Here is a 19,905-nt window from a genome sequence, read left to right on the forward strand (position 1 = left end):
GAAGCCTCGAGTAGTTTACAGATTAATTGAGTTGTCGTGAGTAGTGATAATACCTTTAATATTGAAAAAAGACTTATTTTCATTACGAGACTGATTGGATCTGTCATAGACACTCAAGTGACCTTCACAAGGCGGGGCAAAACAAAAGATTAACTCTAACCTACCTTTCTTTCATCTCTCTCTTCTTATTCCTAAAGGAGAGAAAACAAAGCAAAAATAATGGTTGGCAACATAAACAATTGGAGAATTTTTTTTAAGATAACAAGGAACATAATGGAGGAAGATCCCAAAGAGATAAATCATCAATATCATGAACATTCTCCATGTATTCTTGAACACCATTCACAGCATAAAGTGATGCTGATATTTGCCTTTCCACTTTCATTCTCTCAAATTCTGTACATCCCATTTCACTTATACTCTCATCCATAATAGGAAAATCTAACAATTCTTCAGCAAATTCAAACCCCCATGACACTTGAGGTTGTGAACTACACGAACTCGAGCAACTCATCATATCAGGCTTATAAAAGTCGTTGTTTTCCGCCTCAGATGAATTTAAATGAAGACACGTAGTCAGTGAGGATTCATATAGCCGATCACAACTTGTTTGAGACTGAGTCATAGTAGTCGCGATTGTTGTAGGCTTATATATGTTGTTTTCATCACAAGAATTAAGTACTTTTTCATGACTTTCTTGAATTTTCTCACTACATGTTGAACCAAAAACAGAATTCACCTGTTTGTTCTGTTTTCCAATTTTCTTACTATCAATAAGATTTTTGATCCTATAAGCAAGTTGAGAATCTGCTGAAACACGAGTAGTAACAAAGTTCGTTCGTGTGTTTGATCCACGAAGGAGACAAGCAGCTTGATCGTAAGCACGAGCAGCATCTTCAGCAGTTTCGAAAGTTCCAAGCCACATTCTTATTTTCTTATGTGTTGTGTCTTTAATCTCAGCTATCCATTTTCCTGAAGACCTTTGCCTTACACCAACAAACTTGTTACTATTACTATTATTGCTTCTTTTTCTTCCCTTGATAGATTTGGTTACTTTTTTCATTGAAATTTCTGTGTTTTGATGATGATGTGTTTGAAAGTTGATTTCCATTGGAAACAAACTGTTATGTAAAAAGAAGAGGCAAGTTGGAGTTTTGAAGGTGTGTAGAGTTGAGAGTTGTTAAAGGTTTTGTAGGAAGTTGCCTACATGTCTTTGTTTTTGTTGTTGTTGTTGTTGTGGTAGCTATTTATTTACACAAGAATGAAGGTTTGAGACAGAAACGGAGCTAGAATTTTGAGTTTATGATAGGGTCTAGGTCAAAGCTGCACTGTGGTTCCGATCCTATTTTGAGATATGATAAAAACTATGGTAGGGAGTGCTTCTTTTATGCAGTGCAGATTTGAATCAGTCGAGCCAGTGAATATTAAATGGTTATTTAGTTTAAAAAAAGGAAGAAGAAAAACTTTGAGTTATGTACAGTTCAGAAGTTGAGTTGTCCTATTTTATGTTGTTTTATTGTGTTTGTTTGGTATTAGGTAATATAGTTCCTTTTTTCTTCTTAGAAAATTGAAGATTTATTATTTTATCTTAAAAGATGACTCATTCCTCACTATTTTATGTACTATTACTTTTCCAAAATTTCATTCAATTTGTAACTAATTTTTTTTCAAGATTTTGGCTTTCAATCCAAAATTTCATTCAAATTTAGTTGACCTAGTTACATCCACACGAACATTAACAAAAACATCAACAACAACATAATCAATGTAATCTCGTAAAAGTATAAAGCAGGACTCTCACGAATCTAGAAAAATCTAGCGGTCTTACAAAACTTTGTCAGGTAATCATGACGATGATAAACAATTTAGGTGACAATAATCTTAATTAAATGGCATTATTAAGTTATATTGATGGAATTATTGTTGGGAAAATATTATAAACATAAAATAGGGAAGATATATTTATGAATGTTCCATTGGTTTATCATAGTTGGACTTGGTAAAAGGTTAGCATTATTTGAAGATAAATTAAATAATGAGAGGAAATTGCAAAGGATATGGAAATACTGCCACTTGGAGGCAAAATAGAGAGCTTCTTAAACAATCCAATTAACAAAAGGTTAAAATTGATTTAGAGAAAATTCCCTATTTTTATTATTTGGGTAGCATTATTAATTGATGCAAAGATAATGACCTAGCCATTATTTATTTGTAATAAGTTCTAAGTAACATTTTTGTGCGTGTCAAAAAATGCCAAATTTGCACTTTTGGTTGGAATGTTAACTCTAAATTGAGTGACGAGGACACGAAGGTTGCTAATATAAAGAGAGGAAATTGTCAGTCAATTTTCTTATATGATTAGATCACTTATAAATTTTCACAAGTTAGTCTTCATAGTTAATAGAGAAAATGGTCAAATGACCCTTTAACCTATTATCGAATTTTCAACTACACACCAATTTTTCGCGGGAGTTCTATTATCCTCTGATCTATTTTAAAATAGAATAAATAGAGATAAAAACTAATTTCTTATACAGATAACATATAAGAAGATAAAAACTATTTATTTATTGTTGCTTTGTTATATACAATTTCATGTCTTCCGCTTTTGAATTCCGTTACTGATAGAACACACTAATAAATATGAAAGGGGAAGGGCCGTCTTTTATCCTCTCATACGAATAAACTGCACTACTATATATTGGGTTGATTTGATATTGCCTCCACAGAAGTATCATGTTTCCTCCCAATATATTTTCACATATACATTTAATTGAAAATAGACTCACACTTCTACTATAGTAGAAAAAAGCAAGGAAGAAGAAAGAGGCATAGGGTTAAGGGAGAAAGAATTCATCAATCTATTTTTTATGAATAACTAATTGGGTTTGGGTCATGGGGCTGAAATGGGTGGGTAGGAGAAAATTAAATGGGTTAGAATTTAATTTATTCCATAAGAAAATGACATGTAATAAATAATAATAACAATAATTTTTTTTTAAAAGGATGTTAGTTTCAAGGGTAGAAATGGACTAGAAAGGTGGATTGATTGAGAGGTATTTTTAGCTCAATAGATGAATGAGGGGTATTTTAAACCTTTCAAATAGTCCAAGGGTATTTTTGGCTCTTTTTCGTTGTTGAAATGGTGATACAAGTGTATAGTTAGAAATCCAATAATAAATTGGATCCTTTTCTAGTAAAGTAACTAGACCATATAGCAATTGCATTTGTCCAAACTTCAAAACAACTACCTTTGGTTGTATTCTACTAGTTGACCCCAACTTTATGCTTATCTCATTCATTTAATTGTTTAATGAACGAGTACATTATATACTAAACATAACTTGATTGCTTAATGTATTTTTTATATTAAATATCTTGCGTTCCAACTAGTTTTACATCCTACAGCAAGTCACAGAAACTTCTATATCAATTGTTACTTGATGGGTTAAAGAATAGATGAACAAGCATAATAAAAGAAAAATGAAGTAGAAAACTAAGGAGAGAGGCAGCAAACGGGTGACAGGAGAATGGTGTTCAGATGGATCTAGCCTGGGAGACGAGATGATTGACAACATTCTTAGACAGGACTATTTGCATAATGGGCTAACAAATACAGAGATGAAGCATCTTCATACTTGAAACATCTAAAGCAAATCATACCATACCATGTGTTTAAACAAAACTCTACTAAGAAACCGAATAAAGGAACTTCAAAATTTAACATTTATAACAATACCAAACATAAATCCTCCAAGAAACTAAATCCATAAGGAGTAGCAGATGCTATAGTGCCTACATGAAAACAGAAATGAGAAAATAGCATAACCAAAAAGTCTCGCAAAAGTTGCTCCAACATCAATCTCTTAACGATTGGCCTTGGCAACCCTTTCAATCTCGTCCTTCTTCTTAATGGCATAGCTGCAGAAACAAAGATCATCCATAGTAGTAAGCAACAAAGTTTCACACATGCAAACAGTTTTAAATATGTTAAAGTGAACATTTGATTTTTAGCCTTTACCTATTTGAAGAACCCTTGGCAGCATTGATGAGTTCATCAGCAAGGCACTCAGCAATGGTCTTGATGTTCCTGAAAGCACTCTCACGTGCACCAGTTGTCAGCAAATAAATTGCTTGGTTAACACGACGAAGTGGAGAAATATCAACAGCTTGACGTCTGACAACACCAGCAGAACCAATACGTGTTGCATCTTCCCTTGGCCCACTAAATGATCAAAATGGGGAAGATAAGTCATCAATGAGACAGATATAGTTGGCACATAGACATATTTCATTGAAGTTGGAAAAAATACTATTTGAAAGATGAAATGGTGTTTAAAGTCTAAGCATCACCTGGAAAAAATTATTCACCAGAATTTTGAATATTGAAGTTAACAACAACAACAACATACCCAGTGAAATCCCACTAGGTGGGGTCTGGGGAGGGTAGAGTGTACGCAGACCTTGCCACTACCTCGTGGAGGTAGAGAGGCTGTTTCCGAAAGACCCTCAGCTCAAGTACACCAAAACCAAGTTAAAGGCGAGGAAAACAGTGCATAAAACATACCATCCAATAAGAAAGATAGTAAATATTCAACAGAGGAGACGGTTAAGAATTAGCAAAAAACAACATTTTGTTGCAAATACTGAACATAGATTTATTCCAAAACAGGCACACTATTAGGCAACAAAATCCTCAAAACTAAACAAAAAATCAACTTCAATGGATAATCAACAACGTAATTTAGATACACTCAAAAGAAAATGAATTAAGGATTCATCATCTGAGCTAACCTGTTGATAACAGCATCAACAATGACTTGAATTGGGTTTTGGTCAGTCAACAAATGAATGATTTCCATTGCATGCTTAATAATGCGAACAGCCATGAGCTTCTTTCCATTGTTCCTTCCGTGCATCATGAGAGAATTGGTGAGCCTCTCAACAATTGGGCACTGAGCCTTCCTGAAACGCTTGGCCTGGTATCTACCAGCAGTGTGTGGCATGTAAACTGGGTGCTTGTTAGCAGTTGCTGTGATGTAATCCTCAACAGACATGTCATTGATCTTCACCAGAAATTGAGATCATAGTTAATGACAGATCTTACAAATTGTATTCAAGATTGCAGTCTCTCTAATGGAGCTTAAAGTAGTACACAAGTATAAACGCAGAAGCTTGTTACTGACAATATTAAAACTTCCACTAAGAACTGCAAACTCTTGGATTCAATAGAAACTAGCAAAAGCATGGTACAGAGGAAAAGATTTACATGGTTGATACCAATTTTCTAAGATCAAGTTTTATTCATTTAAGTAGCTCAAGTCAAGGTCCAATGTTCACCGAGTCTTTAAAGAGGCAGTTAGCCATGAAAGTTTTGTACTTCTCACATTTGGCCATAAAATTAAATTTGTCTTCACTTTTATGACTCCAAATTACTCCTAAAAATTCAAAAACAACACCAATTTGCATTTATGGCCAAACACGACTCTAATTATCAAATAGTATCAAAACAAACACTTACTATTTCCAAATAATCAATTTTCATAGTCAAACACCCCCTTTTGTTAAAGATATATATACCATTAGGAAACATATAGAACTTCTAGTGCTAAATGGATAAATTGACCATGAAAATTCATGTAACCAGCCACTTCATGTAGAATCTAGGCTAGTGCTGCTATCATCGCATCTACCACATTAATATCTTGCTGCTTATATTTATCCTAATCCATTAGAGTCAAAAAATGAGTCTTTTAACATTTCAAACCATGAAAGTTCATACAAATTACAAAGCTACATCAACCAGATCAGTTTATACTCGTAAAAGTTCATAAAAATTACAAAGCTACATCAACGATATTGGTTTTTACTCATACAAGTTCATAAAAAAGCTACATCAACGCGATTAGTTTTAACTCATAGGAGTTCATAATAAAGCTACACCAACCAGATTAGAATAATTTTCGTACTTCCATTATAATCTCAGGTGCTACAAGTTGCAATTTTCATGGTATAAAAAACACAAAATGAAGTAAATTAACTCGAATCTAGCAAAGTAATGAGCTGCTAAAAGCTATCGAATATGAAAACGATCAAAGAGATTCGGAACCTACCTCAACTCCATCATAGCTCCAGCGATTGAAAAGCATGACATCAGTGTGAACCTTATTCTCTTTGCTTGCATCGACGGCGGCGGCGGCGGCCGGGGCGGGGGCAGCAACTACACCTGCGTCCATTTCTTCTTCTACTTCTCTTGCCTGGTCTGATTCACCTGTACAACCTAATCGTTAAACAAATACATTTTGCTTGATTTTGAGTTTCATAAACAGAGAAAGATGAGCCACCGGCGTACCTTCCGGGGAGAAGAGTCTTTCTGCTGTATGCTGCTGCTGTATTAGAGAATGAGAATGATAAAACCCTAGAGATTTTATAGTAGGGTTTCGTCAAAGAGGGTTGGGCTATTGTGTATCAGCTCGGCCCAGTAAATATTGGACTTTTTACTTAGGCCCAAAACAGCTGAGGCCCCTAATTATATTTTTTGTCCACAAAACAATATATTGATTTTATCGTCATATTTTCTTGCAAAATTTAATACTTATCTTTTGAGCAGATTGTTCCATCTTTTTCAGAGCACACTCATGGGACATTAGTATATTGTTATTGGATTAATCATGTTCATGTATTTTCGTTCAACTTGAGGGTCTTGACAAGTAAGTTGCAGAGGCCCCATCGATCCATACATCTTGGTATATTTGTATATTATTTCGTAGTTGTGTTTGTTTATCAAACTAATTCATTATTTCAACTTCAAAGTTGAATAGATTTTGAATACTCTTTCATGAGTTACTATATAACCTGGGACTCTCATGCAGTGTGTTTACAAATTTATTAACAAGTGTTTTGCCGGTTTATGCAAAAACAACATTCAAACTTCAATTGTAGTTACATGTCTTGTAAAACTTGAGTGGTAATATTATGCGGCAAATTTGAGAAGGTAGAAGTGGTTGATTGTTTAATCAGGAAATGTCAGAACCAAGAAATATTGTTCCTAAATCTCTTTTCGAGTACGAATAATTTAAATATTTATTTACAAAAAAAAAACCTTTCTTTCTTCTTATTACTCGTTCCTCTAGAAATCATCATATATTGAACTTAAACAAATTTGGCCTTTGATTCTGAGATATGCTTCAGAACAAACATGCAGAACCACTCTCATATAATTTAGAATTTCTTATATAACCCTTTTTCTACACGCAGTTTCTAAATCATCGTTGAGGGTAATAACTTTTCAAGTGTTGTAAATAAATAATAACATCAAGGTAGAACTATACATAGCCTTTTTACATGTATAGATTAGATAATAATAATTAACTAATATTGAGTTTATGCAATATATGCATCCCAAGTACTAAATTTGAAGGCTTTGTAATCAAAATATGTTTTTTTTTGGGTAATAACCATTTAGAATTCTAATAACAATAGAACTAATATAACCAAAATCACACACAAGGAACACTGGAAAAAGATTCAACGTGATAGATGGACGCACGCACAACAAGAAATAAGAACCATTACATGTTGCCATTGACACAAATGTAGCAAAATATTATATTAAAACTATTCCAGAAACATGAAGTGCACAAAAATGACAAAAATCGACATGTCCATACTTATAAGAGTCTAAGCAAACAAAACCAAAGACTATTAAATAGGGAACAAAATCCCAGCCAATATCGAGTATTCAAGGGAATATTGATTTGGCAATCATAATCATGGGCTCAACGCAACCTCCTGGCTTCCCTCTCAGACTCCAACAGTGTGAGAATATCACCCTCTCTGACTGGTCCCTTCACATTTCTCATGATAAACCTGTTCTGGTCATCAAGAAACTTGACTCTCACCTGAGTCACCTGCCCCCTGGATCCGGTACGACCCATGATTTTAATCACAATTGCATGCTTGGTTACAGATTCCATTCTGCAAATGCAGAAAATATTTGTTAGAAGCCAAGATGGATAACACATTGAGATGGGTCAAATGAAACAATAGCAGGCAAAAGCAAAACAAACCACGCCAAAATCTAGCATTTTATAACTTAAGTAACCAATAATACTCTAAAGAATATTCAATATTCAAAAGAAACAATACTCTTACACTCTCACATATTAAAGCATTTGATCAGTGGCAGATCAATAATCTCATTAAGTGTATTCACAACATCTCTGCACCTATTACATCTCAATCACAACAGGTAGACATGGTTTAAACATATACTTAACAAAATTTCAAACATTCATTACATTGTTTAATCATTAATGTTATAGCAAAGAGACATAGAGCATATGTCAGTGACAGAAAATATGCATTGGAGGTAACTAGACAACACCACACAGTAACCTAGCAGCTTCTATTATTGTAGGTTCACATATTTTCTCCGAAGCTAAAGGGACTTAGATAACCGGAATAAGGCTGCTATTGTTTTCTGCACCAGTTTTTGGCTGTTTGAATCCAAAATGTGGTTGGATTCACAGCAATAATTGACAAATTCATTGCCAAGATTGTGAATAGCCCACTAATTGTAAACAGGTCTGTCCACCATATATTATTCTCTGTTGCATCATTGTCAAGTCAATTAGGTGTCAAGAAATTCTCTTATTATCTTGCTTCACATAGATTTGATGATACCGGTAAAAGTAGCATTCTTGTTTTAGATTTCAATGCTAGTGGTGAAAAAACTGCAGATTTAAGCTGTACCCCATTGCAGAAAAATCCAAACCTCTCTCTCTCTACCTCCTACTTTTTTCTCACCTTCACAAAATTCTACCATTGTTGAGCTGACCCGAGCTCAACTTTCCTAACATACAAGTAATATGTAAAGTAAAAGGCCTACATCCATTCATCTATACTTTTCCAGGAACCTCATGTCTGTACCCAAAAGGTAAGACNGAACACTCTCACATATTAAAGCATTTGATCAGTGGCAGATCAATGATCTAATTAAGTGTATTCATAACATCTCTGCACCTATTACATCTCCATTACAACAGGTAGACATGGTTTAAACATATAGTTAACAAAATTTCAACTATTAGTTTCGTTGTTTAATCATTAATGCTATGGCAAAGAGACATGGAACATATGTTAGCGACAGAAAATATGCATTGGAGGTAACTAGACAACACCACACAGTAACCTAACAGCTTCCATTATTGGAGGTTCACATATTTTCTCCGAAGCTAAAGGGACTCAGATAACCGGAATGAAGCTGCTATTGTTTTCTGCATGAGAGAGGCTGTTTGAATCCAAAATGTGGCTGGATTCACAGTAATAATCGACAAATTTATTGCCAAGATTGTGAATAGCCCGCTAATTGTAAACAGGTCTGTCCACCATATATTATTCTTTGTTGCATCATTGTCAAGTCAATTAGGTGTCAAGAAATTCTCTTATTATCTTGCTTCACATAGATTTGATGACACCGGTAAAAGTAGCAATCTTGTTTTAGATTTCAATGCTAGTGGTGAAAAAACTGCAGATTTAAGCTATACCCCATTGCTGAAAAATCCAAACCTCTCTCTCTACCTCATACTCTTTTCTCACCTTCATAAAATTCTACCATTGTTGAACTGACCCGAGCTCAACTTTCCTTACATACAAGTAATATGTAAAGTAAAAGGCCTACATCCTTTCATCTATACTTTTCCAGGAACCTCATGTCTGTACCCAAAAGGCAAGACTTCGCCTTTTATCACACAAACGTTGAGCTAATTAAAAAAAAAAAAGACACATGTTTCCTTCTTCTTCGATTGATCCAAGTATTAACTTTATAGAAAAAAAAAAGTACTAGTTTTTCAACACCTATTTTTATCACCAGGCAACATTCAATAAAAAAAACAAAAAAACAATAACAAATCATAAGTTCATGAGTTCCCAATACAACAATTATTAAACCAATCAATACAAATCTAAGTTGAGCTAAAAGATTGAATCTTATCATAGAATCAAAGCAAAAACAACAGATTAACAACACATTCGTTACAGATTATTGAAAAATGGGACGTGTTTTCAAGGAAATTTCACAGAGAGAGATTCGACGGCGAGAGCGGCTTACCTTCCGGTGAGAAAAATCTGCTGCTGTATGTTGCTGCTGTGTATCAGAGAATGAAAAATGATGAAACCCTAGAAAATTTATAGTAGAGTTACGTCGTTGAGGGGGAAGGCCTATAATGCAATAGAACTCGGCCCAGTAAATATTGGGCTTTCAGCTCTGTTGTGTCCTAGATCCAACTGTGTCTTAAGGCCCAAATCCAATGTTCAAATTTATTGTTAGAGAAAGAAACATGGAAAAACTAGCTAATTACGTAAATATTTCTATTATAAATACTAATTTTATTCAATAGTTTGAAATAATTATATATTTTGATAGTTATAAAGTAAAATGCCTACATCCATTCATCTTTACTTTTCATGGTTGCACCGAAAAGGCGAGACTTCACCTTTTATCACACAAACGTTGAGATAATTTATTTATTTTTAAAAAAATGAAAAATACCGTTGATACACATTTATCCCTTATTCGATTGACCCAAATATTTACTTTGTACACACATTTTTGCGAGGTGATTGAAATGGAGGCCAGCATTATGTGATAACAACGTGCGACTAAGATTTAAAGGTAAGCTCTATAGAGCAGTAGTTAGATCGACTTTGTTGTATGGGGCGAAGGTGTTGTCAGTCAAGAACTCTTATGTCGAGAAGATGAAAGTTGTGGAAATGAGGATTTTTAAGATGGAAGTGTGAGCTTATTAGGAGAGATATGGTAAAACAATAAAAATGATCGGGCCAACGTGGAAGTAACCTCTATAGCGGACAAGATGCGGAAGACTATGTTGAAATGGTTCGAACATGTCAAGTGAGATGCACCGATGCTCCAACAAGGAGACGTGAGAGGTTGACATTGGATGGTCCGGGGATAGATAGAGGTAGGCCAAAAAAGTGTTGGGGAAAAGTTATCATGCAAGATATGACATGAGGTCGAGGATTCAGCTAGAAGGCTAGTAGTAAACAATTTCGCATTGGTCTCTTCGGCTAGTTGTATTAGTATTATTTTACTATTATTGTGTTTCACTCTTAGTTTTCTACTACTTATTGTCTCGTATGCCTCTATATTCTTATTATCATGCTATATATTACCTATGTTTTTATAATTGTTGTGTTTTTGTTTCCTTTAAACCGAGGTTCTTTCGGGTAAAGATAAATTTGCATACATTCTACCCTATCCAAACCTCACTTTCTTCACAATCTTGAAAGATCTTGGCAAAAATCAGGTCATTGGGATACTATGTCTACAAGCATTCAAAACCCAAGGCATTTTTATAAACCTTGCACACACCTCGATCAATTTGTTAATTTTCACACGCATAGATATTGAGTAACTATATCCACCAAGACTTAGATCAAATGGAAGAGATCACCTAGCACTTTTGGCTCCGCTGGAATAATTGAGTAGTTGAGAACCTGAAGTCTTTAAATTTCTTGACCAAAAAAGAAATAGAACAAGGATAAATCAGATGCACACAATTGAATCAGAGAGAAGTAATTCTGTTATTTGAACTTTTATTCTAAATAATCTTTAAAAGAATGTGTTAAAAAATTATTTACACCTTGTTGTACAGACCTACATAAGGAAAATGATTCAAAAAGGGAAAAAAAGAGACAAAACTGGAAGAAAAAATCCTAGCAAGCTCCTCTTTGGAATTACTAATTAATCAACCAAAAACTGCTTCTCTTTTTACTGATGGACTATCTGATTCACAAAATACAACTAGTTCAAAATCAGGTCTTTTGCCTTGATCATTTGCTTCTCTAGAAAAAATTGTTGGTGTATAACGACGAGCACATTTCGATGAAGCTGGAAATGCAGTTCTCGGAGACAATTGAACTTCCTCCATTACGCGAAATTGGAGCTCAGATGGATAGTCACTCATGCAACCGATACGAGGTCCAGCTCCAGTTGACCATTTACATGAAGACAATTGATGAGCCAAATGATTTGATTTCATGCCTATATGTGAATGTATTCTCTTGATTATCTTTTCTTCAGGAACAGGTTCTTTGAATTCCTCTTCATTTTCATGATCGAATAAATTCTTCTTCGAAACTGAAAACTCTGTTTCTGATAAGTACTCGTCTGGTGTTTCGTATCCATCTGCTGGAGTTTCCACAGGCTGTACCTGTTGGGCTGTTACCTTAAACAACTCGAAAATGCCCTCCTTTTCCGGTATTTCAACAGCGATTTTGAGTCGTACTCCTCGGGACTGACTTGGAAAATGTGGTACTGAAAACTCTTTGTCATCACAATCCTTGTTGGTAGAATCAATCCTCTTTGTGTCCGAGCTTTTGAGGATGCTCTCTTCGTTGAATTGGCTGAAATCCGAGACTGATAAGTGTTTACGTATGCTAGTACGACATTCTTTCCTGATAGAGGGCGCGTCCTCCTCATAATTGGTGAATTTCTGCAATATCAGGATTTAAGTTTAACAAATTATACATAGCTCATCTTGCCACGGTGAGTCAAGACAGTAACATAAGCGGATTCAAAATTTAAGTTAGTGATCAACGAAGAGAGAGGTTGTTTCTAATAGACGCTTGACTCATAAGAAATGTAACTGATATAGGAAAGTAAGAAAGAAAAAGGACAACAAAATAGCAAAAATGTACAAAACAAATGTAGCAACATCTATTAATACACACTGGGGAAAAGTGAACTACGTGATACTTAAATCATACTACTAGCTAGAAGTATGATAACACTCGATTACCTACTAACCTTCTACCCTAATCCTCGACATTCAGATCTTGCAAAATATCAATTTTGTTTGAAATAACAGTTTTCGCGTTAAAAGATCTATCTTTTAGCAAATGCTTATACCTGGACAACAGCGATATCAACGTGATGTTGCTTAAGAAATAACATGAATGCTTCGAAATTCTCCTCTGTAGGGAGATAATGTCCACTCTGAGGCCAGACTGCCTATTTCATGCAAGAATTTAGATACATCAACAATCAGGTTTCGGAGGGAAAAAATGATATATAACTTGTTGGTAAAACCATGGGAGTTCTTTACCTTTATAATACCATCTTCCGCCACTAATCTCCCAGCAGACAACGCGGCACCACCTGCTAGGAAACTTGAATGCTGAAATGTGCCTTTTTTTTTCATCCCAACGTACAAGATTTTGGACACGCTTAGCACAAAGATCCACTTTGCCTCTGGAGGGCCTCCTCTCGTATCGAGAAGCCTTCTGCTCTGCTTGTATAAGAATTTTCCACCCACAATGACAATTTCATATGCCTCCCTCTCTATCTGTGATTATTCATAGCTCATGAATTGCAAATAACGTTTGCTCTCGAACATTTTTACCTACTTTATGCAATGTATCTAGAAGTAGAATTATTTATACTCAAATTTACCAATAAGAAAATGTTACAGATCGAAAGAAGATAACACTCACTGGTCCAAGATACTTGATGCAGTCTTGTTGAAGTTTCGGTCTAGGACACCTCTCAAGATTTATTTCTTTACCTTCACCTATGTCCAGCCTGTAACATGACATACAAGGGGAAAATGTCATACATAGTTTACGAAATCAATGCTGAAGTTTCTTAGTTTGCTTGTATTTCTTGCTGATCAAAGAAAATCTAACCAATAGAAGAAGGGTTGTTTACTGTCAGCTTGGAGCCACTTGTTGTAATAAAATCGAAGGTTGTGTCCATAACGATGTCGAGGATCAATCTGTTCACCAAAATTTATAAAGAACATAAACAAAAATCCCACACACAAAAAAATGAAATTTGGGTTTGTTGAACTTTGCTCTTGAGAAGTGAACTTACTGCTTCAAGCCAATGCTGCAAAGCAAGTTTACGTGCTTTCCCGTCTTTGGACAGACCTTTACCGACCTATCAACACACACGTAAAGTCCTTAAATCTAAACTTAACCAACCAAAAAAGAAGGAAGAATCACAAGAAATGAATCTGACAGGGAGTTAGCGTAAATGTAAGGTTAATTCATACCTTCGCAGCTCTAGTTAATGCTCGTGACCAACGAGAAACAGCAGTTTGAGGTTTCTTGGTGTCAAAATATGATATAGAACTGTGCTTTAGTTCAACAGAATCCAGTAGCTTCCACCTGTAAATTACACCAAAAGCTCCATAGTCAATGCAACGTGTGTGAAGACGTGAAATGACATGACAAATATCCACAACAAAAGTTCCCTAACTACTCCCTCCGTTTCAATGTTTTGTCTGGTTATGAAATTGGTACGAAGTTTAAGAAAGTAAAAGAAGACTCTTGAATCTTGTGGTATTAAACATGTCATGTTGAAACTGAAGAGTTGCAAAAGACAAGAGGAAAGAGACATCCTTTTTAAAACGGACTAAAAAGGAAAGTAAGACAAACAAAATGAAACAGGAGTATAATTTATAAACTACTATACCATCTATGCTCAACAAGAACAGCACAATCAGCTAGCTGTCTCCGTGTACGAAAACTTTTATATGTCTTCTGCAACTTTACAGCAGCCTGATCTCTATGTTTTCCATACTCTACTGGCAACATCCTAGTATCTTTATCGGAGATACTATGCAATTTCGGAGAAACTTCAGCCCTGTTCCACGGGTTGTCTGATATATTGATCTTCTTATCTTCCTTATCGGAAATAAGAGTCCTCAACGCAATCTTCGCCTCAAATTCCCTCCTTTTATAGGTTAGAGTTCCCTCAAGGATCATATTCCCGGAACCAAATGACTTCAAGATTTTCGACTTTCTAGTAATTTGGTCATTGAAATTCCTTGGCTGTAACACATTCTTCATATCATCACTTCCTAAACTTAATGTTCTCACCAAATATGATTCAACCCGACTATCCAAATCATCGAAATTGGCAAACGGACAGGAAAATGTTATTCCCATCTTCCCTGCAAAAGTTTTACTAGGATATTATGTGTCAAGTATAAAACCTCAGAAATATGAACATCTGCAAAATCAAAACAAATGCATACCGTATTAATTTCACCGATAACTCTATAAGTTTATGATGAACAAATCTAACAGAAGAAACTATTATCTGTAGTTATATAACAGAAAAAACTAAATAGCACTATGCTCAAGTTTACAACAATTGTCAAACTTAGTAAAAAGAACAACAATAACGCCTCAGTCCTAGACAAATCGGTGTCATCTATATGAATCATCTCTGACCATGTTTCACAAGTTCTCCACATTTCTATTAACATGAATATGTTTTTGCATGGAATTTCATCATAAAACCATTTGCCAATCTTGAAAACAACATGAAACAATGTTTAAAAATCTAATATTTTTTACGCATATCACAATTTATTAAAAAAGGGATGAAAAATGATACATCTTTTTACCTTAATAATACCTACGAGAATGACAATTTGTGAAATTTGAATATAAAAAAGTTGAATCTTTGGAATGCAATGAGAAATAAGAGAAAAAAGAAAAGAATTTTTTTTTTGAGGGTTAACCCGAAAGAGAAAGAAAATGTTGGATAAAAATCAATTTGAGATATAGCGCAAAATGTGGGGTTTCTAAGGGAAAATGAAAGAATTTGGGTTCTAACCAAAACCAAGCAAACTTCAGTCACTCTTATGTTTACGTCAAACAAATGAATGCATAATATATATCGATAAAAACTTATCCTCATTCAATATTCACGTCACACTAATGATAACGTGACACATCACTACTAAAAATATATGAATTATATTTGCGATGAAAAAAGTTGAGGGAGATATATTTGTTGGAGGCTAAGTATAAGATTTCTAGTGGAATGTACGTCAGAAAAGCTTCCAAGTGGTCAATTTCAGATGGACCTCCATTCGAAATTCGCGCATTTTTAGTAGTGGTATTCTCTCCATGCTCTTTTATCACCTAACTATGGTTAATTAATGTGTATTTTGTTAATACAAATATCAAGAATATCATTTTAAACGAGTAAATTCATATCCTCGAACGGATTAATATACATATGAAGAAAGAAAAACTAAAAAGAAATAGAGAAAACTTATGTTGGACAAAAGTGAGATTGGTCAAATGTTCTTAGTTGAAGATGAGATTGCACATAATTATGGAGTGAACGGATAGTGAAAGGCCATTTTAATGTCTAGGTAATAGACCTTGTTGAGTTGTTTGGCTATACATTCTCTAGGTACAATGTATGTTCATTTGGTTTTGTTTTCAATTAGGTAATTATAAACTATATACAAATAGCAACCGTGTTTTATAGGGTACAAGCATCAAGCAAGATGCTTTTACTTAATACAAAACAAAAATGAAGGTGTTAATGACCTTTCAAGACAAAGTACTATCTGATGACATGAAATGTCTAGTTTTGGTCCTTATCTACTTATTTTTTGAGAATGAAAACTTGTCAACCACCAAAATGGAAATCAAATGTTTCCCGGTTCAAAACTATTGAATATTGTCTAAATCATTATTTGTCAGAACTCTTCAACGTAAGTTCCTTGGCTTGGACAGGACATTTAGCCATGTTGCTATTCCTGCATCCATGTTCGGAGTATGTTATAGTTTAATTCTAAATTGAATTTTTTATGATCACATGCAATTTTGTTATACTTTGCAAATGTATGGTTTTATTACATCATCAAAATTGTAACATTATTTCTTCTAATTAACCAAAAGAATAAATTATAAATACATTTGATACACTAATTATACACATATTAGTTATTACATACGAACTATAGATCGGTTAGCTATATTAAATTTAAGTGATAGATGGAATCCAGTTTTTCTAGTGTACCCTACTTCTATAAAAACTTAAAGAATGAAGTAGGATTTTGTAATGGTGTCTAAAATAAATTGACTGCAAACAGAAAAGAAAAATCATTAGGGACTAAAATATATATTGTTAAGAAATATAGGACTGAAAGTGTAATTTATTCATAAAATTTCTAAACCCTCAGGCCTCAACCCTATATATGCCGCCTTTCTTGTCTTCAGTTGTTCCGCCAGTTGCTCCGCCGCCAACCGCCGTGCAGCTGCTCCGCCACCGCCGGTATCTATCTTCCTTCTGTATGCTCCGACTTAATTCTGTTTCCGTACACTTTTTCTGCTTAATTTTGTTGTTGTTGTTGCCCTCTCCGGTTTCCCAGTAGTTCCTCAATAGTTGAGCTGAAATTTTTATTAGGTCGATGTTTTTTGCTATAAAAATTTGATCTTTGGTGTAGAACTCTAGTGTGTTGCTTATTGAATCTCAGTTTTTCCTTGTTAGTGTTTTGGTTTTTGTTTAATACCGCTTTTGTTATGGTACACAGTGAATTAGGGCAATATAACAGGACGACACAATGAGATTGGAAAAATGTTGGTTTTGTTCCTCAACTGTATATCCAGGCCATGGTATTCAATTTGTTCGTAACGATGCAAAGGTAGAATATAAGCTTTCTTGCTTTGTTGATTTGCGTCAGTTAAATTTGGTTTCGATTACTTGTGTATTTTCTATGATTGCCATAGTAAGGTTTAAGAAAATGGTACTGTACTTAATATGCTGGACTCATTGTTTTCTGTGATGAAATCACAAGATAAGTACCCTGTAAATCTTCGACTTGTTTAATATCAAGCTATAATTCGTACTTTCTTGTTTGAGCAGGGCTTAACAATAACCTTTTTATCCAAATGATCCATTAATTGAGCTAACCATTTTAAGTGATATTACTACTCTGGGTGAGCTCTTGGTTAGCATAGCTTGAGATTTGAAAAAAATATATCTTCTTTGTGGTAAAATTACTATGGGAAATCCTGATTACTAGAGGGAAACTGATTCATATAAGTTTCGACGGTTCTCTCCATCTAGCCTAGCACTGGCTGGTTTAGTCCATAACACATATAGACCAGACACAAGTACCATAGACATTTAGATTTTTTTTTGACAAAGTAATGGTTTATTGAATAAACGAATTATTGAAGGAAAAGAGGCAAAACTAAGGTTTAGACATGTCTTGTAAAAAGTTAAATATTCATATACTGTAATCATAATCTGTAAGCATTGCATTTGGATTGTGGAACTACATGATTTTCACTATTTGTGCACATAGTCGGGAACTTGATCAAGAAAACATACCTGACTCCATTAGGTTCCCTTGACCTTTGATGATATTAGATGCCTTTGTTCTTTAAGTTTTAAGGGATTCTGATTTCTCTTCCTCTTCTCTTTCAATTTGCGTTTGTAAGTAGTGACAATTGGACAGAGGAAATGTTGGTTGCAAGCTTCCACCTTGGAGAACTAACCTGCTATGTGTCCTTTAGTGATTCTTTTCCACAGCCCCCCTATAGCAAGGATTTAAGCGATTATTTTTTAGACAATACTCTATCTAACCTTGAGTAAAGTGGTGTACTTAATTCAAAGCGAACTAAATAGCTGTTCAATTACTTATTGAGTCGCATGCAATAATAGGGTAATTTAACTCTTTCCCCTAATGCTCAATTGCAATTGAGCCTTGAAGTGGATAAGTCGGTGATTTATGATCTTTCTGGTTGTCTTTCGACGGCACACCATGTTTTCGAGACACAATTCGGATAAGCTGTAGTTTTGAGGTCTTCTTTTCCTCAATGTTTATCTCTGCCTTTTCTTTTCTTTCCAGTTTCGTGCGGTCATCATGAAAAGGGTGTGGGGTTGGGGGGGTTGAATCTTCACAAGGAAATGAATTGTTCTGAATTCTTGGATGTTCATCAAGTAAAGGACAAGCTTTCTGTGTTTTCTCTGTGCAGATCTTTCGGTTCTGTAGGTCTAAGTGCCACAAGAACTTTAAGATGAAGAGGAACCCTCGTAAAGTTAAATGGACTAAAGCATATAGACGACTGCATGGAAAGGACATGACTCAGGTAAACAGTGATATGCTTTTTGTTGGATTAAATTTGGTCTAATGCTCTTCTTTTTTGTTTTATTCTATTTTGGATACTGAAAGTTCCTTTCCTGCTACTAATTTTCATTTTAAGGACTCAACATTTGAATTCGAGAGGAAGCGTAATAGGCCAGAGAGATATGACAGGAATGTAACTGAGAACACTTTGAAGGCCATCAAGAAAATTGATAAAATCAGAGTTGACAGGGAGGAGAGACATATTACAAAGAGGTTCCTTAGACTGTGCTTCACTAATTTCCGTTACTTCTAATTCATCATGTTCCTTTTCTTGCTATTAACATTAGTTGGCAAATCATACAGGATGAAAGGAAAGAAAGCCAAGGAGCAGAGAGAAGCAACAAAGGAGCTCGAGCAGAGCATTCACATGGTCAAAGCTCCTTCTGTGCTCGTCAAAGAGCCATCACTTACACTGCCTACCAAGGTCAAGGTTTTGCAAAAGCAGTCGGAGGAAAATCGCATGGAGGAATGAACATTTTGCTTCCCATATTCTATATTTTCAAACTAAAAAACACTAAATCAGTCCATGCTTATTTTTGCAGTATGTATAATGTTTGATTACATTGACATGCTAAACTTTCCCTTACCTTCAGAATAGTAATGGTTTGTCAACTTAGTCTTGTGTATTGAAATACAGTAGAAACTTTTGAACTTCCAATATGAGTATTTTGATGAGGAACCAAAGGGATGATAATATATCTTTCACAAGGTTCCTAGTTTGTCTTGACCGTGGAATTATTATTGTGTTGGGACATTGTGTTACCATTCTCCTCTGTCATCATCGTCACTTTTATGTCATTTTGTGTTGGGACTTGATCAACAACTATGTAGTTTTGTGGTGGTTTAGTTTCTACTATTGGCACTTGTGTTTATGAATCTTTTGCAAATATTTCAAACCCACAAAAGCCAACAAATTCTAGTATAATAGAACTCTCAA

At 34.7% G+C, this 19,905-nt stretch overlaps 5 protein-coding genes across 9 annotated transcripts in view; 1 reads left to right on the forward strand and 4 right to left on the reverse strand.

Annotated features, from left to right (window-relative positions):
* Nucleotides 1-250: 250 nt before the first annotated feature.
* On the reverse strand, nucleotides 251-1,152 carry LOC125865707 (ethylene-responsive transcription factor ERN1-like). Its single transcript, XM_049545930.1, has one exon. The coding sequence runs from the start codon at nucleotides 1,109-1,111 to the stop codon at nucleotides 254-256; it is 858 nt and encodes a 285-aa protein (XP_049401887.1). The 5' UTR covers nucleotides 1,112-1,152; the 3' UTR covers nucleotides 251-253.
* Nucleotides 1,153-3,703: 2,551 nt separating this feature from the next.
* Nucleotides 3,704-6,456, reverse strand: LOC125865708 (40S ribosomal protein S5). Its single transcript, XM_049545931.1, has 5 exons — nucleotides 6,353-6,456; nucleotides 6,114-6,271; nucleotides 4,795-5,066; nucleotides 4,022-4,225; nucleotides 3,704-3,921 (listed from the first exon to the last, which is right to left on the reverse strand). Exons 2-5 carry the CDS (start codon nucleotides 6,234-6,236, stop codon nucleotides 3,867-3,869), a joined length of 654 nt encoding a protein of 217 aa, XP_049401888.1. The 5' UTR covers nucleotides 6,237-6,271; nucleotides 6,353-6,456; the 3' UTR covers nucleotides 3,704-3,866.
* Nucleotides 6,457-7,602: 1,146 nt separating this feature from the next.
* On the reverse strand, nucleotides 7,603-10,155 carry LOC125865710 (40S ribosomal protein S28). Its single transcript, XM_049545934.1, has 2 exons — nucleotides 10,112-10,155; nucleotides 7,603-7,977 (listed from the first exon to the last, which is right to left on the reverse strand). The coding sequence occupies exon 2, from the start codon at nucleotides 7,974-7,976 to the stop codon at nucleotides 7,779-7,781; it is 198 nt and encodes a 65-aa protein (XP_049401891.1). The 5' UTR covers nucleotide 7,977; nucleotides 10,112-10,155; the 3' UTR covers nucleotides 7,603-7,778.
* A 1,578-nt stretch (nucleotides 10,156-11,733) lies between these two features.
* Nucleotides 11,734-15,530, reverse strand: LOC125865706 (IQ domain-containing protein IQM6-like). 2 transcript variants are annotated; one of them, XM_049545928.1, is made up of 9 exons: nucleotides 15,438-15,530; nucleotides 14,498-14,978; nucleotides 14,076-14,190; nucleotides 13,895-13,960; nucleotides 13,708-13,796; nucleotides 13,516-13,603; nucleotides 13,128-13,367; nucleotides 12,932-13,033; nucleotides 11,734-12,515 (listed from the first exon to the last, which is right to left on the reverse strand). In XM_049545928.1, exons 2-9 carry the CDS (start codon nucleotides 14,971-14,973, stop codon nucleotides 11,769-11,771), a joined length of 1,923 nt encoding a protein of 640 aa, XP_049401885.1. In that variant the 5' UTR covers nucleotides 14,974-14,978; nucleotides 15,438-15,530; the 3' UTR covers nucleotides 11,734-11,768. The 2 variants fall into 2 exon arrangements, with proteins under 2 accessions (XP_049401885.1, XP_049401886.1); XM_049545929.1 differs by having other exon boundaries at nucleotides 14,498-15,037.
* A 1,498-nt stretch (nucleotides 15,531-17,028) lies between these two features.
* The window catches only part of LOC125865709 (probable ribosome biogenesis protein RLP24), an 83,387-nt gene continuing 80,510 nt past the window's right edge, over nucleotides 17,029-19,905 (forward strand). For 2 of the 4 annotated variants that reach the window (XR_007446381.1, XM_049545933.1), the window contains exons 1-4: nucleotides 17,029-17,107; nucleotides 17,367-17,477; nucleotides 18,817-18,930; nucleotides 19,045-19,181. Coding sequence is in view for 2 of the 4 variants with exons in the window: in XM_049545933.1 (XP_049401890.1) it covers nucleotides 17,397-17,477; nucleotides 18,817-18,930; nucleotides 19,045-19,181 (332 nt within the window). In the remaining 2 variants the exon portion in view is untranslated. Of the gene's footprint in view, nucleotides 17,108-17,366; nucleotides 17,478-18,816; nucleotides 18,931-19,044; nucleotides 19,182-19,271; nucleotides 19,525-19,905 lie in introns of those variants that run through there. The other 2 variants (XM_049545932.1, XR_007446382.1) reach the window with 2 other exon arrangements.

Source organism: Solanum stenotomum, chromosome 5, assembly GCF_019186545.1.
Source record: "Solanum stenotomum isolate F172 chromosome 5, ASM1918654v1, whole genome shotgun sequence".
NCBI lineage: Eukaryota > Viridiplantae > Streptophyta > Magnoliopsida > Solanales > Solanaceae > Solanum > Solanum stenotomum.